The sequence below is a fragment of the Varanus komodoensis genome, unplaced genomic scaffold, assembly GCF_004798865.1.
Source record: "Varanus komodoensis strain SLA01 unplaced genomic scaffold, ASM479886v1 scaffold44_1, whole genome shotgun sequence".
Taxonomy (NCBI): domain Eukaryota; kingdom Metazoa; phylum Chordata; class Lepidosauria; order Squamata; family Varanidae; genus Varanus; species Varanus komodoensis.
The window spans coordinates 275,783-300,473 of record NW_025336009.1 but is presented as its reverse complement, the minus strand read 5'-3'; the positions used below and the strand labels follow the sequence as shown (position 1 = coordinate 300,473).

At 45.5% G+C, this 24,691-nt stretch overlaps 1 protein-coding gene across 14 annotated transcripts in view; it reads left to right on the top strand.

Moving 5' to 3' along the window:
• Nucleotides 1-24,691, top strand: part of CABIN1 (calcineurin binding protein 1) — a 257,074-nt gene that overhangs the window by 115,440 nt on the left and 116,943 nt on the right. For all 14 annotated transcript variants that reach the window (XR_006416074.1, XM_044444094.1, XM_044444096.1 and 11 more), the window contains 6 exons: nucleotides 1,800-1,961; nucleotides 2,563-2,769; nucleotides 16,386-16,531; nucleotides 16,986-17,247; nucleotides 17,352-17,612; nucleotides 24,024-24,175. Coding sequence is in view for 13 of the 14 variants with exons in the window: in XM_044444094.1 (XP_044300029.1) it covers nucleotides 1,800-1,961; nucleotides 2,563-2,769; nucleotides 16,386-16,531; nucleotides 16,986-17,247; nucleotides 17,352-17,612; nucleotides 24,024-24,175 (1,190 nt within the window). In the remaining variant the exon portion in view is untranslated. The remainder of the gene's footprint in view (nucleotides 1-1,799; nucleotides 1,962-2,562; nucleotides 2,770-16,385; nucleotides 16,532-16,985; nucleotides 17,248-17,351; nucleotides 17,613-24,023; nucleotides 24,176-24,691) is intronic.

The following is a 24,691-nucleotide window of genomic DNA, read 5'->3' as shown; positions in this document are numbered from 1 at the left end:
ATATCGTTTATATTTTTTATTTATTTTATATTATTAATTTTAATTTTATATTGTTATTTTTATATTGTATTTTATTGTGTTGTAAGCCACCCCGAGGCTTCGGCAAGGGGCAGCATAGAAATGTTCTAATAATAATAATAATAAAAATAATAAAAATGCATACATATTATGAGCTCCTTTTTAATTATGACACCTGCACTTGTCCTGCCCCAACCATAAATTATTTTGATCTTGTTTGGGGATTTTAAACAATTCTGTCTTGGACTCTCTGCAATTGAATGTTTACCTAAATATTCTCCTATCTAATTCTGCATTTCTTGCAATGTTCAGCCCCAAATCTATCTCCTAATTTTGCCAGGGAAAATTGCTTCCCCTCCTTATTGCATATCTTAAAGTGACAGATTCTACTGTTCAGTCCCTTATTAGAAGTTGATAAAAAGCATATAAGTCAAGTCACATAGTGGCCCATACTTCCATCTCAAAGGGCTAATTGCATGTCTAATCCAAAAACCTTTGGGAAAAAAATCTAGGTAGAATTAACATACAATTGCTGTACTGTATGACGAAATTTTAATACCTTACTGTGTGTGAATATTTATTCTAAATCCACAGGACCCCTGTATCCTCTGTCTCAGTTACTGCAGTTTCATTTAACTGAGGTTGACTGTTGGCCCTCAACATTTGAGTGTGTTAGGGGTGCAGGACACCACAAAAATGGAAGACGCAGATATCGCTAAAGAAATGTGCACTCTGTTTGGGAACCTCATGCTCTTTGTCTCAGTACTAGTGAGCCTCATTTATTTGTTTTGTCTCTCAGTGGGTGTGAAGACTCAAGAGATATTAGCTGTTTTTCCCTAGAGATACAGTTTTTCTACTTTTGCAGGGGTCCTGCACCCCTAACTCCTACAAATGTAGCATTCATCATCTTTGCTAAAAATCTTTTCATTGTAGCAATAAGATGTACTGGGGACAGGCAGAAAGTGAATTTCCCTTTGTATTGTCAACAATAGTTTTCATATGTGCTCTATTTAAATATTGTTCTATATCTTGTTTGGGGGGTTACTTATAAGAAATAATACTAATGTTCTATTGCTGTATCATGGAATCAGTTCCATTCCATCTATCATTCTTTTGTCCCATGAACAAATGATTTGGATCTTCATCTGTGAAAAGTTTACTCTCACCTTTCTGTATGTCTCATATGGAAAAGTCTCCATCTTTTGATTGAACCTGGGTGTCATTTCATAGCAGATAGGATACCTTTCTTGAGAAGGGATATGGGAATTCTCAAAGAATTCCCATTGAGATATACATTTTTTGTGCTGTTTAACAGATGTGTTGGATTTGAGCCAACTTATGTTTACATTTACTTATATCTGACTTAATGTGTAATGCTGTACATGGAAACTCAGAAGTCAGTCTCTTTGAATTTACTTCTTAGTAAATTTGTATCTGATTGCAGTCTAAATATGGATCCAGCTCAACAAAAGCTGTTCAGATGAGAATGCATAACATGAAAATAAGCTGACACGTATTCATTCCTTTAGACTGGTAGAACAATATGCTGGGGGAACCAATTAGGAAGTTTATGGATCTCCCACTCTGGAAAAATTCAAAATGTAGCTACGTTCAAGATGCAGCTGGACAGCTATTTGTTTGAGGTGCCTTAACTTGGAACCCTGCATTGAGTAGGGAATTGGATCTGATAGCCTTATTGGCTCCTTCTAAACTGTACTGATCTTATGATTCTATAAGCATTGGTGGCTAATTTCATCAGTGTCTCTTTTTCTTTGTTCTAGGTGCGGGTACTGCAAAAAGAACTTTTGGCTTCTACCTCTGAAGATACCCATCCGTACAAAGAGGAGCTGGAGACTGCTTTGGAGCAGTGTTTTTACTGCTTATATAGTTTCCCAAGCAAAAAGAGCAAAGCACGGTACTTGGAAGAACATTCCACACAGCAGGTGAGATAGTCCAGTGTGCCCTCAGAGAGAAAATGCTGATGTACAAAGATAGGCAGGCCTCTCTCTGGACCTGATTGTACCAGGAGCTAGAACACAAGAGCTTTGTTGGCCATCTTGGGCTGGGCAACCCAGTATGCTCCTAGTGTTTGGGACTGTAGCCACCATAATCCTTAACTGTTGGCCAAACTGACATAGTGATGGGAGATATCCAAAACATCTGGAAGACACCACTTCATTCAGTTTTCAATTGTGATACTTCTCTTTGTTCTCAAATACGTGCCCGTATTTGCAAGACAAAGTCTGAACAATGGCTTCAGCAGGTCCATTCTCCTGGGACTTTGGAGTCAAGATTGTTTTATACATGGGTAGCATAGCAAAATATAATGAAATTGGGCTTCCCCATCTCAGGCAGTGTAAACAGAGATACATCCAGACACGGTTAGAGACATTTTCTGAGGCAGGATCAGGTGTAGGAAAGGGGGCGATTTCTTCCTTGGATAGTATTGGTCAGATGTACACATGGTCTGACTTGGTATGAAGCAGCTGCTTACCTTCCTGTGTGCATTTTGGGTAATGTCAAAACTGTCTTGCTCTCTCCAAGGTGGACCTGATATGGGAAGATGCATTATTCATGTTTGAATATTTTAAGCCCAAGACCCTTCCTGAATTTGACAGTTACAAGACCAGCACAGTTTCTGCTGACCTGGCCAACCTTCTGAAAAAAATGGCGACTATTGTCCCTCGAACAGATAAGCCCATGCTGAAGCTAGAGGAAGTTGCCAGCTACATTGAAGGCACTATGAGCAAGGTACAAAGGTCTCAATTCTGCAGTAAGATGAATAACAGGAAATAGAAGGAGAGGGAAACTGCTTCCCTTTCCTCCGCCTCCCAAATCTATTGCAGGTCTGGTGGATTTTCTGCAAACTGGTATCTTTCTTGCTTCTTCAGCAGAACCTAGGGTAAGCTTTGGTTTCCAAACGAAGTTCCAACTTGGAGCTCCTCCATTCTCACCTGAGTTGAGGAGCATGTTGATACTTGAAACTTTATTATTTTTTGCATTACTGTACCACCCCACAGGTGATGCTCTCACATACGGGGTAGGAAAACAACAGCTAGCTAAGAAGGAAAGAGTTTGTGTGACCAGTACTGGTGAAAATTCTTTTTCACTATTCTAGAAACATATTCAAAGAAATAATCTCTTCTTCCTCTGAATTAATTAATCAATTGCTCCTTTACAAGTGATATGTTTATAAAAGCTAGTAGATTTATTTGCTGCCACTGCTGCTCCAGTGTCTCAATGCATTGCCACCTGCGACTTCAAGCCAGCTCAACATTCACCTGGAGCGACCTTGTGGCAGGGGCTGCTGCCAGGAGAGAGGGAGACAGAGGGGAGAGGAGTGAGGCATGGCTGAGCAAACAGACGAACATCTCACCTGCAGTCCCTTCCAGACATCATCCCAGGGGCAGGGTTTGCCAGCGGCGTCCCGCTACTTCTTCTGGGGCCCTGTGCTGCCCACACAGCTATGCCCACCTGGTACTTGGTGCAACACCTGCATCACTTGGAGGGCTGGAAAGGGAGGGTGCCCATAGTCTATAAAAACACACTTTCTCTCAGCAGTCTTCCAGTTCAATCAGGGGCTAAGTTTGAGTGTTTGTAGCTAATATTGGGCACTCAGATTAGAAATTTTGCTGCTGTACCACCCACCTTGCTACCCAGCAATATCCCTGCCTGAGCTGACAGAGGTATTCTCAGATTCTGTGTTGAGGACCTCCAGAATGTTGCTCTCGGGGACCTGAACATCCATGCCAAGACTGCTTTTCCAGGGTGGCTCAAGACTTCATGGTTGCATGACAGCCATGGGGCTGTTTCCACACATCATCCGCCCAAAGCAGGAAATGTGACAGACTTAGTAATTGGTCTGTTCGACAGATCTGGCAGATGTGGTTCAGATGTGGAGGGACTAACTTTAACCCTGTTGTCATGGTCTGACCATTTTCTGGTGAGGTTTAGACTATAGGCACTATTTTCCCTCTGCAAGGATGGGGGACCCATTAAGTTGGTCTACCCCCAGAGACTGATGTATCTAAAGTGTTTCCAGAGGTCCCTGGAAGAATATTCAGCTGACATGGTTGGTGTGCCTGTCAAAGTCCAAGTTGCTCTGTGGAATGTGGAGATGACTCAGGCAGTTGACATGATTGTTCCTAAGCATCCTCTTCCATCTCACAGAGCCCAACCAGCTCCATTTTATAAAACTGAGCTCAGGGCAGTGAAGCAAGAGGAGAGTCAACTAGAGAGTAGATGAGGAGATCTTGAGACAAATCTGACTGAACATGGCTTAGAGATCATTGCAGAGCCTCTTCCTTGGCAATAAAAGTGGCATTTTGCCACTTCAATTGCTTCTTCTCAGTGTTGCTCAGCTGAACTTTTCCATATGGTTCGGGATCTCCTAGATAATGGAACACCAATTGAGACCTCTGAACCCTTGCTTGTTTGCTGTAATTAATTTACTTCTCACTTTGAAGACAAAAGTTGCTTGGATACATCATGGCTTGGACTCTACAGTTGATCTAGCCTCACTGAGAGAGGTGTCCAGAGTACCATCTTATCTGACTTTGATGGATGAGTTTCAGTTGATTCAGCAGCCTGATGACATGGACAAGGCACTTGGTTCTGTTCATGCCACCACTGGTCTACTTTAGTGGTTCTCAAGCACCAGTCCATGGACTGCTGCTGGTTCATGGGAGATTTCGTACCAGTCCTTTCGGGGGGCCACATCCTGCTTGTCACAGACCGGCACAAGGGCTAGCTGTGCTTCACCAATTCCAGCTGTGGAAAAGTTGAAAATCCCTGGTCTACTTGAACCTTGCCCATCTTGGCTTATCAAGAGAGCTAGCAAAGGAGTTTGCATCTGAGTCCAGAAGTTTGTCAATGCCTCATTGAGAGTGTCCCCATCTTCTTTGAAGGAAGCTGTGATAAGAACACTCCTTAAAAAAACAAACCTGGACCTAGGGGGCCATTGTAAAACATCGACCAGTTGCAAACATCCTTTTTCTGGACAAGGTGCTCGAGCGGGTGATGGCCAAGCAGCTCCAGTCACTCCAGTTTCCATGAAAACCCCATGGAAAATTCTAAAGGGCAAAATGATATGACGCCGGAAGATGAGGCCCTCAGGACAGAAGGTGTCCAATATGTTATAGGGGAAGAGCAGAGGGCTAGTACTAGTAGTGCCAGAAATAATGAAGCGACTGGATCAAAGCTGAAAGGACATTCAGTTGCAGATGTATCTGGTGGTGAAAGGAAAGTCCAATGCTGTAAAGAACAATATTGCATAGGAACCTCGAATGTAAGATCTATGAGTCAAGGTAAGCTGGATGTGGTCAAACATGAGATGGCAAGACTGAACATCGACATCTTGGGAATCAGCAAACTAAAACGGACAGGAATGGGTGAATTTAATTCAGATGACCATTAGGTATACTACTGTGGGCAAGAATCCCTTAGAAGAAAGCTAGGGAGTTCCAGAAAAATATCCACTTCTGCTTCATTGACTAAACTAAAGCCTTTGATTGTGTAAATCACAACAAATTGTGGAAAGCTCTTAAAGAGATGGGAGTACCAGACTACCTTACTTGTCTCCTGAGAAACCATGGAACAACTGATTGGTTCAATATTGGGAAAGGAGTATGGCAAGGCTGTATATTGTCTTACTGCTTATTTAACTTTTATTGATTGATTGATTTATATCCTGCCTTTTTCCTACAAAGGGCTCAAGGCAGCTCACATCATTCTCCTCCTCCATCTTATCCCCACAACAACAACCCTGTGAGGTAGGTTGGGCTGAGAGTCTGTGACTGGCCCAAAATCACCCAGTTGGGTCCATGGCTGAGCAGGGACTAGAACCCAGATCGTCTGAGTCCCAGTCCCATGCTCTTAACCACTACACCACACTGATGTAGAGTACATCATGCAAAAGAAATGCCAGGCTGGATGAATCACAAGTCAGAATTAAGATTGGTGGGAGAAACGAGTACATCCCACCACCTGCCTATTGGACCCTTGCCCATCTTGGCTACTTAACAACGCCAAACATGGGATAGGGACCTGGATCCGGGAGGTTGTCAACGCCTCTCTGAGGGATGGCCGGGTACCTGCCCCTTTAAAGGAGGCGGTAGTCTGACCAGTCCTAAAGAAGGGATCCCTGGATCCAAAGATGACCACCACTTATAGATCAGTGGCCAACATCCTGTTTTTGGGCAAGGTGTTGGAGCGGGTGGTGGCAGGACAACTCCAAGCACTCTTGGATGAAACTGATTATCTGGACCAATTTCAGTCTGGCTTCAGACCCGGGTATGGCACTGAATCTGCCTTGGTTGCCCTGTATGATGACCTGTGCAGGGAGAGAGCCAGGGAGAGCATCCCTGTTGGTCCTCCTGGACCTCTCAGCAGCTTTCGATACCATCGACCATGGTATCCTTCTGGATAGGCTAGCAGGACTGGAGGTTGGAAGCACTGCTTTGCAGTGGTTCCGCTCCTATCTCAATGGCCGATTCCAGAAGGTGGTGCTGGGGGACTATGGCTCTGCGCCATGGCAGTTATGCCATGGAGTTCCGCAGGGTTCCATTTTGTCCCCCTTGCTATTTAACATCTACATGAAACCGCTGGGAGAGGTCATCAGGAGGTGTAGACTGCAGAATCATCAGTACGCTGATGATACCCAGCTCTACCTCTTGTTTTCAACCAATCCAGGTGAGGCAGTGGCTGTACTGAACTGGTGCCTGGCCAAGGTAATGGGCTGGATGAGGGCCAATAAACTGAAGCTCAATCCAGACAAGACAGAGGTCTTGTTGGTAGGCGGCTCGGGCTTTGGAGAAGGGGACTTTGATCTTGTCCTGAATGGTGTTGCACTCCCTCTTAAGGACAAGGTCCGCAGCTTGGGAGTGCTCCTCTACCCAGAGCTTTCGCTGGAAGCTCAGGTGACAGTGGTGGCGAGGAGCGCTTTCTTTCAGCTTCGGCTGATCCATCAGCTGCACCCCTATCTGGAGTATGACTGCCTGGCGACAGTGACACACGCGTTGGTGACTTCCCGCCTTGACTTCTGTAACATGCTCTATGTGGGGCTGCCCTTGAAGACGGTCCGGATACTTCAATTGGTCCAAAATAGAGCTGACAGGTTGCGGACGGGGACTGGGCGTTATGTTCACATGACTCCAGTCCTCCGTCGGCTTCACTGGCTCCCCATTTAAGTCCGGGCCCAATTCAAGGTGTTAGTGATGACCTATAAAGCCCTAAACGGCTTGGGTCCTGGTTACCTGAAGGAGCGCTTACATCCATATATGCCTGCCCGCCCCCTGAGATCAGCGGGAGAGGCCCTTCTCTGAGAACCTTCAGTGAAGGAAATTAGGAGGGTGAGTACTCAGAGGAGGGCTTTCTCTGCCGTGGGGCCCAACCTATGGAATGCGCTCCCCAGAGAGGTCCGCCTGGCACCGTCGTTATTTGTTTTTCGGCACCAGGCCAAGACCTTTTTATTTAAACGTCATTTTAATTGTTGATTTTATTTATTGATTTTTACAACTTTAAAATCCTGAGAGACCCTTGGACTGCAAAGAGATCTAATCAGTCAATCCTAAAGGAAATCAACCCTTACTGTTATCTAGAAGGACAGATACTGAAACTGAAGCTCAAATCCTTTGGCCACGGATGAGAAGGAAGAACTCATTGGAAATGACCCTGGTGCTGGGAATGATTGAAGGCAAAAAGAGGATGAGATGGCTAGATGGAGTCATTGGTGCAGTGGGCGTGGGGTTGGGTGGACTCTGGGGGATAGTTGAGGAGAGCCTGGCATACTGTGGTCCATGGGGTTGCAGAGAGTTGGACATGACTTTGCAACTGAACAACAAGAAACATAAAACCATAAACAGTTAGGGTTCAGGATACCTGAAGGCTCCCCCACTCCCATATGTACCTACCTGGTCCCTAAGATTGGGAGAGGAGGCCCTTCTGTGAGATCCATCCTCCAAGGAGGTAAGGAGGATGACAGATAGAAGATGGGCCTTCTCATTGGCTGCATCCCATCTATGGAATGACCTTCCAAGAGCAGTTCACCTGTTGCCATCTTTCCAATTTTTTGGCTGCCAGTCAAAAATGATCCTGAGGTAGGTTTTCTCTACACAACCCCATCACTTATTAGTCAGCTAGATTAGGAGAAGTGTCTGTGTATCACAAGGCATATTGGAGGGACACAGCTATGAGATACTTACCTTGGAGGGAGGGAGGGAGGGAGGGAGGGAGGGAGGGAGAGTCTGGCTGCCCCACTGAAAGCACTTCTCAGAAACAAAAGATTAGTCAGGATCAGTGCAAGGATGTGAAGACCAGGGAGCTAAGTTGAAGGGACTCTATATCTCCTTTGCCTGTCAGTGAGTCAGATGATAGGAATGACTCCTCCCATGGGCCAGCTGTGAACAGAACAGATAAGACAGTGAAGATGGGGTGAACTTCTTCTGTTCAGCAGGAAGGAGAAGGCACATTCCAGGGGTGGGTGGAAGCAAATCCCCAAGAGAACAGGGCCAACAGCACCAGTATGTTTAAGAGCAAAACCTCAGGACGGGCGTTTCAACCTTTCAGAATGCAGAAGCCAGAAAACTGCCACTTGAGGGGAGGTGGCTGACCCATCTGAGCAACCCTGGCAGGGCAAGTTCAGGATTCCAGGCAGGCTCAGTTTTGTCCACCAGCCTGAGTTGCAGCAGCCCTGCTCTAAACTCTACTTGGACAGTCTTTGCCTTCTGGTATTTTATTAATTTTATTTCTATACTGCCCAATAGCTGATGCTCTCTTGGAACTAAACAAAAAATATGCATCACAGTACAAGAGAATATAAAATTTCTAACCTTCAAAAGTTAACCCAATTTAAACAGCTAAACATTTACTGTAGGATTTTGGACCTGTTAGAAACAACTGACATAAATCATATGCTATCATATGCCTGGGTGTGAAGAGTCTTAACCTGGTGCCAGAAAGATGAATGCATTGGTTCTAGTCAGACATGCAAAGTTATCTTCTATTAGTTTTATTTATTTATTTATTTATTTAAAACATTTTTATGCCACCCCCATCGCAACAAAGCCTCGGGGCGACTCACAACAAGTATATAATTGTACAAACACACTTTATAAAGTACATTAATGCAAGATCTTCCATTTTAATAAAATTTTGGAGTAGTCTGCCCCATTTCTTCTTGTATTTTGGACCCTTTGCTGCATGCAAGCAGATGGATGAGTTCAAGAATATTTATCCTTTTAAAAAATTTACTCTTTGGCCAGAAAGGACAATAGATAAGAGAAATACATCCTGATAATATTACAGGGATTTTCTATCTTTCCCAGAAAAGAAGCCAGAAAGGAAGTCCCCTAATCAGGGATGCTGCCCCACCTGGAGGATGGACTAAATGAGCTGCCCTGGTGTGTAATCCTGTCCACTTTGTGCAATCCTGTTCTCCCTAGGCTCCTCAAGCCCCTAATAGTTTTCAGGGAGCTGGGGCTAGAGGAAAGGTTTGTCAGGACAGCCCATGTTCCTGCAGGTCAGATAAGGTACCTCTACAAGCCAAATGTCCCTTGTATTACAGCTAGTGTAGGACCCCTAGGCTTTATAGAGTGGAAATTTTAAACTTAGACAAGGCTAGAACGAAAGATTATGAGGCTAGAATTCTATGAGATGCCATGAGAGACTGCTTCTGACTTCTCAGGAGGAAAGAACAATTCATGGGCCTCTTCAAAGACTCTGAGGTATCTGAGGAGCATCACTGTGTTCATGGGTGATGCTTCAGGTGATAAAGGTGATAAAGAAGACAAGCTTTCATCTGCAGCCACCTCAATATTTTCTAGAGTAAAATGGATGTACTAATCTGTGCTTCAAGCCTGAAAACTGTCTTGGGTGCCTTACAGAAGAACCCCTGTGCAACCCTGTTGACCCCTCTGGATCTTTCAGAAGTTTTCAGTGCCACCAACAGTGGTATCCTTCCACTGTTGGGGAATAGATAGGGGGGCTGCGCTCTGTGGTAGTTTTGTTCCTGCTTGGACGATGGATTCCAGAAGGTGATGCTGGGGAGAAACTGCTTGATTCTTTCTTTGGGATTTGCAGAGTTCTGTTATTCTTTGTGGTCTCTGTGCATCACACATATGGGCTCTTCATGCATGTGTGGAGCAGTTTTGGGAAGATTCCGAAGCTGATTAATTAATATTTGGCAGGAGCCCAGTCCCAGACGTGACTAGTGTAAGGGCAGGGCTTCTGTCAAGACCTCAGTTCTTTGACCGCCATCATGAGTGCATCAGGAAGTTCTTTTCCTACTTACCTTACAATTTGTTTGTCTCTGACAACTCTTGCCTGTTCACAGGTCTCCTTCTTCCTCTTGTTCCATACTGTTCTGCTCAAAGCAAAACAAAAAACAAAAATGTAAGACTAACTTTGACAGTGGGAGTTCTAGCCAGTATATTGCTAAGCCCTATTCTTCATCACGCCTGATCATAGAGACAAAATGGCACTCAAGGCTCCATTTCGCAATTGTACCATGTGCAGCAGCAAACTCCTTCCTAGAGACAGCCATTCTCTGCCTGTTTTCCTTGGGAGAATCTCATGTTGTTGATTCTTGCTATCATTGCCAAGCTTTCACTAAGCAGGCAAGAAAACACTGAGCTGACCAACTGAAAGCTGAGCTTTGGAGCCACACCCTACACACAGAAGATCCACGACCATCTATGTTGGAGCTTCCTCCTACAACCATGCAAAAGACACTGGCTCCCCACTGGCAAAAATTCCTAAAGTGTCAAAAGACAAGAAGGTGAAACCATCTAAATCACTCACCCTTAGCATCTAAATCACTCACTCACCCTTACCCTCTCTTAGCAAAGAGAAGGGGAACATTAAGAGTGCCCAGACATGCACAGAATCTTCACTACCAGCTGGCCTCCTGTGTACTGGAGATGCAGTGCCATTACAAGAGCAAAGCAGACCCTCTGTTCCAACTCCAAGGCAGTCTCAGGAGCCTTCTTCCCAGCCTCTGAGAAGCACTTTGGTGTCGGAGGGAGAGATTTGTGATCCCTCTCCAGCTCAGCTTCCTAAATCTGATCATTTCTCTGTACGGAAACAGCTCTCTCTTTCACCTTCAGTTCTGAGTGTTTCCCCCAATCAGAACAGCAAAGGCATAGACACCTCTCTCAATTCCTTTTGCATAAAAGACATTAAACCCCCTTAAGATATCAAGGGGATTTCAACACCGATTATTATGTGGAACGATGGGGATTCATTGATTCCAGGCAAGAAGGGTCACATTGGAGCCCTTCGGATTCAGATCACAATCCTTTATCAGGTCCTAGTCTGTGCATCCCATTTGATGAGACTAGCTGAGACCCCACTAAAATAATTTGCTTCTCTAATAGACGACCTCCATCTACTCTACCTAGCCACCTTACTCACAGAACAGAACACCATTCAGAGCAAGGATGATACACTTCAGTCTCAGGAGCGTCCTCTCCTGACTTTCACTCTCGTTGGCAACATACAGGTATGTGAGGGGATGACACACGGAGATGGGTAGAGACCTGTTCTCCCCTGCAGAGGAAGGCAGGACACACTACAACAGAGCCAAGCTCGGAGCCAAAGTTCCATTTGGATGCCAGGAAGCACTTCCTGACAGTCAGGACCCCGAGGGTGTGGAATGGGCTTCCACGAGAGGTCATTGAGGCCCCATTGGTGCGGGTGTTCAAGGATAGGCTGGACGTGCACATGGTGGGCATGTCGTGAGTGGAGCCGGCTGGTGCCAGAGGTCAGACTAGATGGCCCGGGAGGCCCCTTCTGACTCGCTCTGTTTCTGTGTTTCTAAGTATCTCCACAATGACACTTGATTTTTCATGGACACCAGAGAGAACTTGGGACTTTTTTTCTCTCAGGTCCTCTGCATGACTCATAGTCTAGGACTTAACCCTAGACAGGAGCCTACAGACAGGAGCCTACCAGAGCGAAAGGTCCAGGCTTTGAAGCCGTTTATGCAGAGTCTGCCAATCAGTTACCATCATGTGCAGTACGACACCAGCAGAAATCCCTGGCATCAGTAGCTCCTCCACCTTGCTGACTCAAAAATATGTATTGAGACCAGGAAAAAGATGCTGAGTTTCTTTTTCATCACCATTGACCAAATTCCATTATTGTCGAGTCTGCTCAATCCCACTCCAGAAGAGAACATGCCACTCCATCAGACGGCCGTTGCTTCTATTCATCTGCAACTCTCTCCATAAAGATGGCCGACTACCAAGCCACTATGTCTAGGTACCACCTCATGCTTTGGGATAGGATTGCATCCCTATTCTCTTCTCTACCAAAAGCTGCTCAGGACTTAGCAAACGAGATTAAAAATGAAGCCACTCACCTGGTCAGACACCAAGCTCGACATCAAGCAGAGGATGGCGCATGGAACATGGCTGGGGCAATTGGTCTCACATGGCTTCGCATGCCTTTGGTCATCGGGACTATCTGTCAAAGCAAAAGCAAAAATTAAGGATATGCCATTTCACAGTGCTGGTCTATTTCATGAGACCACAGATGATTGTATGGATTCTGTCCAGAAAGCTAGGAGTACTGCACACCACATGGGACTCAATCAGATGCTGCCCCAGAAGCCATATACTTCTCGTAAATGACACAGATCTTCTTATGCTTACCAGTCAAGGACACCTGCCACCACTACTACTAGACATACTACCACCCAACCCAGGCACCAGGATCCCTGCCACCAGCTCTGACGCCTTCTGGTCACTGCATGCCACTTGCCGGGAACCCAGGCACCAGGATCCCTTAACATGGATCTATTCATCTTGTAGACGATTTCAGGAGACACCTGTGCCTCTTTCAAATGCCTGTTGTTTCTCCCCTTTGTTTCAACCATCATCTCCAGTCCTTTTTCTGTTCCTGGGCTGCCATCACCTTGGATTCTTGAGTTTGATCTATTATTGCCCATGGGTACTGTATCGAGTTTCATACTCTCCCTCATTTCACAGTACCAAAATGGACTACTCCATCATTTCCCTTCCTAGATGAAATCTTCACCTTATTTCACAAGGAAGTTATAGAACGCACACCACCTAATACCCCTGATTTTTATTCCAGGTATTTTATGGCCCCTGAAAAGGACTGAGGTCTTCGTCCTATCCTGGATCTATACTCCTTCAATAAACATATCCGACCAAAACATTTCAGGATGGTCTTTCTACAACCCATCTTCCCTCTCCTCTCCAAGGATGTATGGTTCACATCCATTGACCTTAAAGGATGCATATTTTCACATCGCAATCAAGGGATCCTACAGGCATCTTCTCCGTTTTCAAGTAAATGGCCAGACTTTTCAATTTACAGTTCTTTCTTTTGGGTTAGCAACAGCCCGCCCCATGTATTCAGCAAATGCATGGCAGTTGTTTGTGCCTACGTCTGTCTTTATGATAGTCATATATACTCTTACACAGATGACTGGCTTATTGTAGCCCACTCTCAAGAAGCCTGTCTCAAAGCCACAGAATTTACTTGCTGTCTGCTCACTTGTCCTGGACTCTATATTAACTCAGCCAAATCTCACCTCTCTCCTACCCAGTCGATCAGCTTCATCGAAGCCAGATTCAAAACGGTACCAGTGAAAGCCTTCCTCTCGAGAGACAGAGTGTCTGTGGTATAGTGGTTAAAGAGCATGGGACTGGGACTCACAAGATCTGGGTTCTAGTCCCCGCTCAGCCATGGAGCCAACTGCGTGACTTTGGGCCAGTCACAGACTCTCAGCCCAACCTCTACCTCACAGGGTTGTTGTTGTGGGGAGAAGATGGAGGAGGAGAATGATGTAAGCTGCCTTGAGCCCTTTGTAGGAAAAAGGCAGGATATAAATTGGGGAAATAAACAAACAAACAAACCAGAGAGGTCAGTTCACTGATTGACACTCCATCACCAACTCCCATATTAATCCTAGACAACCCTAGGTTTGATGTCCTTGGCGATCCCAGTTGTCCCTCTAGCCTGACAGTTTATCAGACCTCTTCAACTGTGGTTCCTAGGATCTTTCAATACCACAACTCAACCACACCATACCAGACTTTCTCCTCCACCTTGGGTCCCTAAGTCCCTATGTTGGTGGACAGAAGAGGCCAACACAGCAATTGGAGCCCATTTCTCTCCTGAGGACCCTCAAGTGACTGTTGTAACAGATGCCTCTCTCCTTTGATGGGGTGCTCATTGCAGCCAAGCTACCATTCAGGCCAGATGGAGCCTCCAAGAAGGTTGCCACCATACCAATTTCTTGGAACTCTTGGTGATCAAGAAGGCCCTTGTTGCCTTCCAGATTCATGTTTGAGGTTGCCATGTCAGAGGACTCACAGACAATGCATATATAAACAAACAGAGTGGAACCAGGTCAAACCAGCTTGCCTCCCTCTCCACCACCATCTGGCACTGATGTACCACCAAGCAGACCTCTTTGACTGCCTTCATGTGATAGGTACCAGTAATGTCCTCGCAGACTCCTTCAGCAGGACTTTCACCAAATGTCACGAGTTGGAACTCCACCCCACAGTCCCCCAAATCCTGTGGAATCGTTGGGGTGTTCCCCAGGTAGACCTGTTCACTATCGAATACAACATGGTGTGTGACCATTTCTGCTTAAGGGCCAGCCTAGGCACTCACTCCCTTGGAAACACCATTCTCCTATCTTAAGCAGGAAATTATTCTATCTGTTGAAATGGAATCATTTTCTCTGACTCCAAAAATGCTCGCAAAGATCTCTCAGGAACATATGAATGCCATCCTCATCATTCCATGGTGGCCCAGACAGCACTCCCCTCCTACTCATCCTAGCCAACAAGACTTTCTTTCATTTACCATACCAACATGACCTCCTCTCACATGATCGTGGCAAGATAGTCCATCCCAGCCTGTCAACACTCCAACACACTGCATGGAGAATTCAACAGACTTTGTCCCATTGACAGACATAACTCCCGACCTTAAGCTAGTCTTAGACACTTCCTTTCATCCATACTCACAGGTCATACAGTACAAAGTGGGCAGTGTTTACTACTTTTGCAAACCAACATAACTTTCCCCCAGTCATAGCCTCTCCAGTTCAAATCCTTCTGTTCTTGAACTCACTATATAAGAAAGGCCTCTCCTACTCTCAAGGTTTATATGGCTGCTATCTCAGCCTTTCACATTCATATTCAAGGATGTTCAGTTTACTCACATCCCCTAATTGACAAATTTCTCAAGGGGATTCTCAATCTAACTCCTCCTCTCAAACATCCTCCTCCATCTTGGAATCTGTTTGTCATTCTCCATGGACTCACTAAGCCTGCCAATTCTTGAAGTACTCTTGGGTGTAACCCATCAGGGCCTGGTACCTTTGTAATGTCCAATGCTCACCTCAAGGTCGGGGCGGCACACCACCGCCTCAGTGCCCCTCAGCAGGGAATCCCCGACGACGATCACCCACTGCCATCTCTTGCCAGTGGTGGTAGGCAGCTGTGCCCTGGCTCTCGCCTCTCCTGCAGCAGCCCCCTGTGGTCCCAGGCTGGGGGTCCTGCTGGACCCCCAAGGCCTCAGCAGCCCCAGTCTCCCCAAGCGGAGAGAACCTGCTTCCCAGCTCCAGTTCAGTGCCAGGAGAAGGAGGAGGCCTTGCCTCTCTTGGGAGAGAAGCGTGAACATGTCGCAGCTGTCGCAGTGGACAGCAACACATGGCCCGCCATTGGGAACCCCTCAGAGACCCTACCTTGGTCCCCCACCTTGTCTGTCCTCACTCGCTTAGTTCTTGCATACAAAAACCCACCCACACACACAAGGATAAAATAAAATTTAAATTAGGAAAAAAAACAAATCTGCCCCCAAGGAAGGGAGTTGCGGGGCAGCCTGAGACACAGCTAAGGGATGCAGACAAGGAACGATGCCTTATAAGCCTCTCAGGCTGGTGACCCCACCCCCCTGCTTCCTCTTGGCCCCTCTAGCCTCTCTGGCCCCACCCCTTCCTCTCTGCTGCTCCTGTCCCCCTGCTGTCCCCCTGCCCAGCTCCTACCTTGTGTTCACCAGTCCCCTGGCCATCCTCAGCACTCTTTCCCATCCTCTGCTGCTCCGCTGCTCTGCCAAGAGGCAAGAGCCAAAAGCTTCTCTGACTTTGGTTAAAATAATTGGAGTCTTGATAATGGCTTCTTTTCTCCTGTCTTGGTGCTTTTTCTCTATATTTTGGTAGGCTATTCTCTGAGTCAGCATCTTATGTATTCTAGGTTTTTCTCTGTTATACTAGAAGAGTTCTCCTCCCATAGAAAAGGATGAAGCAAGAAGGTCTTTATCGTAAGCCTGCCTACCTGTTCACTGAACTTGTGCACAAATGTTGTGTTTCTCTTTATTGTTAGGTTCCAGCTCTTCCAGAGGGTGCAGACTCTTCTCCTCCTGTTGTGACAGAGCTGTACTACCTCCTGGCTGATTACCACTTCAAGAACAAAGAACAGTCCAAGGCCATCAAGTTCTACATGCATGATATCTGCATCTGCCCTAACAGGTCAGTTGTAGGACTGTGTTGGACATTTAGGAAGTTGTGCAGGGAATGGAGGAAGGAGAAATCCTCCTTTACTGGGGGTCATCTGAAGAATCTGGGTGGTGGGAGACGCAGGGCAGAGAAAAGGAAGTAATCAGTTATGGAATTTGCTGCCATGAGATGTGATGGCCACCAACTTGTTTGGTTTTAAAGGGGGATTTGACAAATTGAGGGGTAGAATAAGGTTATCAGCAGTATGCCTCTGGATGCAAGTTGTTAGGGAACCCAAATGAAAGTATGAGGTTAATTCTCATGTTCTGCTGTGGGCTCCCTGTTGAAGGTGGCTACTGTTGGCATAGAATGTTGGACTAGAGAGCCTTTGGACCAGAAAGGTCCCAGCAAATCTCTTCTTCTGTTCTTAGCTGGATCAAAAATCGAAAAGGGTTTTCCTGGCTGATGGTACATGTTACTCTTTCAGGTTTGACTCTTGGGCTGGCATGGCTTTGGCTCGGGCCAGTCGCATTCAAGACAAGTTGAACTCCAATGAATTGAAGAGTGATAGTCTGATTTGGAAGCACTCCACTCCAGTTCTGAACTGTTTCAAAAGAGCCCTTGAAATTGATGGTTCCAACCTTTCCCTATGGATTGAATATGGCACCATTTCCTATGCTCTGCATTCTTTTGCATCTAGGCAGCTTAAGCAGTGGAAGTCAGAATTGCCATCAGAAGTGGTGCAGCAGGTGAGAGCTTAACCATAGGTTTGTAATGACTGACTATGCTAAATCAGCCATCACAGATGGCTCCTGCTGCTGCTCTTTGACCATAAGTGGTTTTCCTCTTGCAGATGGAAGAACGACGGAACAGCATGCTGGAGACAGCCAGGCACTGCTTCACTTCAGCTTCTCACTGCGAGGGGGATGGAGATGAAGAGGAGTGGCTGATCCACTACATGCTGGGGAAGATTGCAGAAAAACAAAAACAACCTCCGGTGGTCTACCTTTTTCATTACAAGCAGGCAGGTCACTTTCTGCATGAAGAAGCAGCCCGCTATCCCAAGAAGATCCACTATCATAATCCACCAGAGCTTGCAATGGAGGCCTTGGAGGTAAAATGAAAAAGTAAAACATATGACTGAGTAACCTACCAGTCAGTTGTAACCAAAAACAAAGCAAAATGCTAAGAGAAGAAACTTGAAACATCCTTTTGCAACTTCCTGGCTTAATTTTTGTTTCTTCTATAGCATTTTGTAATGTTTTCTGTTCATTGACCTTTTGCAGATACTACCTCTTGTCAGCATCAAGCCCTCAAAAGTTAATTTCACTTGTAGATCATCAGGTATAAACTTCTTGTCAAGGAACTGTCTACCTTTAAAAAAAACCCCAATAGCAGCTGATTTTGATTTGAGCATTAGTGCTGGAGGGCCAGTTGCAGCTGGCAGTGGTGGGCAGAAAGCAAACTGCCTACTGCTTCCCTGGATTCCTACTTTTCTTCGCCCTCCCCAGTTGCCCCAAAGCTATTGCATCTGTAAAATATATTGTGAAAGTGCAATGTGTGTTGTACTCTTCTTCCTTTGTCGTGGAGACTCTGTTGTTAGTTAGGGAGAATGTTCTGTTCCCTCAGTTACTAGTTTGCATGTGTATGTGAATGTGTACATGCCTGTGCAGATGAGAGGAATGAGTAGTGGCTTCATCAGCATTCCCTGGCTAGGGTGGCTGCCATCCCTTCCTCACCAGGAGGATGCCTGGCAAGCCAGTCCATGATCAGGGGATTTTTAAGCAGCAGAGCCACCCCCCCAAGTGTTCCTGCACAGTGAAAGGCTACAGAGAAAGCAGCTTCAGCCAGGCCTTCCCTTGTTTTGCAACAGTGTGCAACAACTTCCTCTCTCTGCCTCCTCTGCCTTGGAGAGGGCCATTGAATGGATAAATGTAGCCATTGCCAGTCATTCACTAGGTAGGCTAGAAAGAACTGAGAGAACAGATTGAAAAAGATGCTTTGGGACCAGGCTGTGGTTGCAATGAAGGAGGTCACAGCAGGTGCCTCCTCTGCCACTCCTGGTTCTGCTAAGAGCATCCCCTCTCATCCACCTCAGGGATGGTAAACTAGTGCTCCACTCTGTCTCCCTCTCCTAAGAAACATAAGGAGACGAGGAAGCACACTGGATCTGGAGGGGCCACAAAACCAAAGCACTCTGAAAGGGACAAGACCAAGCGCTGCCATAAAAAGCACCCTCAGGTGCCTCATCCGGATCCTTCCAATCTGCCAATCTGCCAATCATCTCGGTACAACGTAACTGTCTGGCCACCAATCCGTCATGCAGGTGACACCACCATCGTCACCCCTGTGCATCCTGCTCTCTCCTCACTCCAGCCCAGAGCGCCAGAACCGGTGGCTCAAGCCTCAATATTGGATGGGGAGATCTGTGAATTGCCTCCTCCATCAGATCCTGATCAAAAGATTGCAAGATTGCCGACCCCCACTCCAGGTGGCCAGTCAGCGCCAGAGGCGTGTGTGTCCAAGAGCCTTCCTGTGTCCACCCTCGTTCCTCCCACCGCAAGCTCCGAGCCAACAGCCCTCCAGATATTGGATGCCATTACCTTATGGAGATTTCGATCCCGACCTGCTGGATCATGCCTATCCATGGGATTACTACCCTCTGTACAACTATCCCTACCCACCACCACCAATGCGTTGCCAGCATTCCACCCCTCCATTGATGTCTAGGAACACTCCATTCACATCAGCTGCAGCCATCTCTTGTCCTGACCGGTCTCCTAACGGCTCTTCCTCCTCGAGCCCTCCATACCAATCAGATTTGAACTTGGAGGAATCTCAGCAGGCTTCAGTGTCCCCTAACATGATTATTTTGACTTGCGGCCTGGGATCACCTGGTGATAGCCTGGGACGCTTTTCCAAACTTCTTGCTAATATTTCATCCTCCCTCAAAATTGACATATGACAGCACATCAGTCCAAACCAAGACAACATATACGATATTGTCCAGAAGGAGGACGCAGTCCCAGTAGCTCTGCCTTTTATATTGATGTTCTGACAGACGATGATGGAATCCTGGCAACTCTCAAACCATCCTCACCCAAACTTCCGGCATCTTGAATTGATGTATAAAGTCAGGGAACAGGACATTCCCTTCTTATTAAAACATCCACAACCGAACTCTATCATGATTGGGTCCACTCAAGGCTGTCAGTCCAAAGAGCACTCTGCACCAACTGGTTGTGAGGGGAGGAAGATTGACATGATGTCCCGCCAGATCTACTCCGCTATGGGACTCGGTCTTCGCATCTCCAGCTACAAAGTCGGAATGGCACGCTACCAATACTTTTTGTGGCAGAAAATCAAGTCCCTTGCTGCATTCCTCCTGGACCAGCAGAGAGAACTGGCCTGCATCTTCGTTGGTGAGGCAATGCAACTCTCTAAGCAACAACTGACAATGGCAAGGCATCATATTGATTGTGATTTGAGGACGCTCGTTGGTGCAGTGGCTCTCAGGTGGCACGCCTGGTTGAGAGCCAGAAACCTCCCACAAGAGACCAAGCAGCATGTCAAGAATATGCCTTTTCCATTCTAAGACCAATGACAAGTTGGACTCCATCCATAAAGCTCGACTCACCACTCGCAGAATGAGATGGACTTCTACACAATCTAAATGTAAGTGGCCCTGGAATAAGCCTGCCCAGTACCAGCCTTTCCAACTCTACCACCAGGGATAATCCTCCGGACGTGAGCCTTTTAACCAACGGCAGCCTTATCTCCACTCATAACGAATTAAAACTGAACAATAAAATTACAACTCAGTTGTGATATACAATAAAATATTAAAAACCTAAAAACCCTCCAAACCACCCACTGACAAAGGAGCAGAGTCCCTGGCCCAGCCCAGCCCCACTGGCCCCAAACAGCTCTGTGCCCTTTGGCCCTCGCCCCAAGGCCACCAGCCCTGGGCTGCGACCAGCAAGATGTACACTGCAGCCCCTCCCCCGCAGTCCCCCCCACCCCCGTGCAGCTCCCACCTACACCAGGAGTCGAGGTAATTGAGGCAGCGAGGGCAGAGAGCTTGTCAGCAGTGAAGATGGAGGATGGAAAAATTGGTGAATGCACAGATGACCACTCGAAGAACGACAGTTACAGGTAAACAACCTGCCTTTACTGGAGGCCAGATTCTGGCTGAACATCCAGAAGAAGAACTTCCTGACTGTTTGAGCAGTATTGTAATGAAACCAACAAGATAGGGAGCGTGTGAGCATTCAGAAGGCATTCAAGATGCAGCCATCTGAGAGGGATGGTTTAATTTTGGAGGCCCACACCAAGGAAGGCGTTGGTACCAATGGCCTTCTTGGCCTCTTCCAATTTTTCTGTTCTATGATTCTTTGAAAGCTGCTCTGGAAGTAATTGGACAGAATAAAACAGCTGAAGTAGATACGGTACCATTAGAGAACTATTCCAAGCTGCAGAGACTAAATCAGTGTAAATCCTAACAAGAATATGTCAGCAGATATGAAAATAAAACAATGGCCCACAGGCTGGAAATGTTCAATATACATTCCACTTCCCAAGAAAGGAGATGCAAAAGAGTGCAACATCCATAATACCATTGCACTAATTCCCCATGCAAGGAAAGTGATGCTGAAAGTGTTGCAGCAAAGAGTATTACATTACATGCAGCTAGAAATGCACGATGCCCAAGCTGGATTCTGAAAAGAAAGAGGCACTCGAGATCATACTTCAAATATACCTTGGCTACTGAAGCACACCAAAGAATTGCATGATATCTACCTTTGCTTACGGGAAAGCCTTTCACTCTGCATATTATGAAAAGCTTTGGATGATCTGGAAAAAATGGGTGTATCTAAGTACTTGATTTTCCTGATGTGTAAACTGTATTATGGACAAGAAGCTACTGTTAAGATAGAATATGGAGAAACAGAATGGTTATAGACAACGGCATCAGACAAAGCTGTATTTTCAAAGAAGAGAGAGTCTTGGAAGGGCAGCAATGAAGGAACTAGGTAAGATCATCAAATGTAGGATGTTTCACTGGAGACTAAAGTCAAGCTCATTCATGTGATTGAATTCTCAGTTGCTGAGTATAGGTGTGAAAGGTGGATAGTGAAGAATGCTGAGAGAGAGAAAAATAATGCATTTGAAACATGGTGCTGGAGGAGATCTTTGTGAAACCCTGAAACAACAGAAAGAGAAACAAGTGGCTCCTAGATTAAATCAAACCAGAGTTTTATTTAGAAGCAAAAATGGAAAAACTGAAGCTGTCATAGTTGGGCGCATCATGAGAAGGTAGACTCCCTGGAGAGAACAATCAGGCCCAGGGAAAGTTGAATGACAAAGAAGAAAAGGAAGACCAAATATGAGATGGATTGATTCCATAAAGGAAGTGACAGCCTTGAATTCAGGACAGCTAAGCTGGGATGTCATGGACAGGACATTTTGGAGAACTGTCATTACTCATATGTGAATATTGAGCCTCTTCTCAACCCATATTGCTGTAATATTCTCTTCCATGGCTTACACTGGGGAGGAATTTCTCATAGAGACAGGGAAAGCATGTAGATAATCTCCCTGTTGATAAAGGTCAGGCACTCTGCTCCAACCAGTGCCACTGCTGGCCAAAAAACATATAAGCCCATTTGCTTTGCAGGGAGCAGAAGAAACAGACTCACAGTTTTATTAAAGGAGGAAAGGGCAGTAGACATGTTGTTACTGCAATCTCTGCTCTACATGTGGACAGGTGAGGCTGGGGGAATAATGTATTGTTCTCCCGTGCATAATGCCTATTGTGTTCAAGCTGATGACAGTTGCTGAGTGCTCGCTTGCTTGCTTTCTCTCCACCTCACCTTCATTTTTGCAGGCCACTTTGCTGCAGGTACAGGATCCATCCTGTACTCCATTCTTTGTTTGGGAAGGTAATCCCAAAGAAGCAGCAGTGACCAGGATGCTCCTGGTGTTTCTTCCATGAGGTTGCATTAGGCAGGCTCTTGCACCTTAATGCTCCATTATGAACTGGTTTGCAAAAGGTTCCCCCTCATTAGGTGTTCCTAATGAGAAACTGAGGCCACAGTGGGAATGTACCTGTTGCCTATGAGCCACAGTCCAAGGACAAAAGTTGTGGTAGGGAGGGGTATGTTTTAACTCTTTAGAGATCTCAGGACTTGGCTTACTCTTTTGGTTTCCTCTGAATCACATGCAGTAAGTTGTAATCATGTATCCCCTAAATCTCCCATCCAGGGATGCTGAAGAATACCCTGTTGAAACATAAAAGTAAATGCCTTTCTGGGTTTAGAAATATTTCAGCAAGTATTTGGCTTGAGAATTAACTGATGCCAGGTATATGCCAGATAAATGTGAATAAGCCTGAGATGCAGTCCAGGCCTCTCTATGACAAAAGAATCAAATTGATGCATGCTGTTTTTTCATCACAGTCTGAACTCAGGTCCAATAACCAAGATTCCATCTTGGTAAGACCAGTTTTATGGGCAAGTGTATTCCGAGTCTGGAAAGGTTGTGCTCCCTCTGAAAGGATAGTTTTATAAATCCTGAGTCCAACTTTGTGGCAGGAGGCTGCAAGTGGGGCAGAACACTGCGGCTTGGCTATAGTCAAGCAAGCCCACTTTCAACATGTAATACCCCAGTGAAAGATCTGAATTAGGTGCTTATCTGCTCCTGGGCCAGATTTAAAATTTTACTGATGGCTTATAACATACAACACAACTTGGGCCTAGTATGCTTGAGAATGTGCCTTTTAAATCAACCTTCCTAGTTGCTAAGGGGCTTCTGGTGCTGCTGCTTGGGTCTGAGGTCTTTTTAGAGACTGCTCTGAGCAGTGTTTTCCATGTATTATCTCCAGTGTGAAAAAAAAATTGCCAGTTGATGTTTGACATGTGCCAGTTTTGTTCCTGTTTTTGATGTTTGCTAAAATTATTCATATTTAAAGAAAGTTTTCCTCATTGAAAATCCAATTGTATTGATAATTAACAGTTTTAGATGTTTTCTCATTTGTATTTTGTATTATTATTGTTTAAATAAATGTGAACATTGTAGCTGTCCATAATTAATGAGCATCTGTGCAGTTTCCAAGACTCTGGAAACGTGGAGGTATGTGTGCTACTTTTCCACTGTGTGTACTTCCCCTCCTCTTCTGTGCTGAGCATTTCTCTTGACATACTGGCAGCTTACGTATCTGTAATGTATATTTAACATTGTCTTGGTCAAATGTTTTTGTACCTTCTTGGTACAAATCCTGGCGTTTCATCACAAAGGCACTTGTTTAACTAGCCGTCTTCATGCCATAAGCATCCAGATGAATAGCTACATACAAGTTCGCAGTAAGCATCCTGTGTGTGTGTGTGTGTGTGTGTGTGTGTGTGTGTTTAATCATAAGCAGTTTAACTTTAATTAACTCCTGAGTGTGTAATAGTGATAATTAGATTTTTGGAACTAATTTAAAACCAAGAAGAATTTTGCTATACTCTCAATTTTTTTCTTTTAGGTATATTTTCGACTTCATGCCTCTATCCTAAAGGTTGTGGGGAAACCTGATTCTGGAGTGGATGCAGAGTTGCTTGTCTCTTTTATGAAAGAAGCTGCGGAAGGACCTTTTGCCAGGGGTGAGGAAAAGAATACCCCCAAAATCACTGAAAAGTAAGTGCTGACTTTTTTGAGATATTTTGAGGTTTTCAGTTAAATAGAAGGTATGGACTGCTACTTGTGGTGTTATGCAAAAGATAAATCTTCCAAAGGCTGGCACTGGCTTGGCAAGCTCATCTCTATTCCATCTGAAACCCCTTAACTTGGTGAAGGAATTCTTGGACCAGCCTGCTGAACTGCGATGATTGCATGCTAGGCCTCTGGTTATCATAGATTCTGACTAGATAGCAAGATTTTTTTTCTGACTGTTTGAGCAGTCCAGCAATGGAACCAGTTATCTAGACAGGCTTGTGGGCACTTCCACACTGGAGGCATTCAGAGGCAGTTGGACAGCAATCTGTCAGGGATGCTTTAACTTGGAGTCCTGCATTAGGCAGGGAGCTGAACTCAAGATGGTTTCATAGGACTAACTGTAATATTCTGTTCAGGACAGTAACTTGCTCCTATAGTCGCTGATCATATATAATAATCACAGTCACACACTCACCATCTACAGAACTTTCTTCAAAT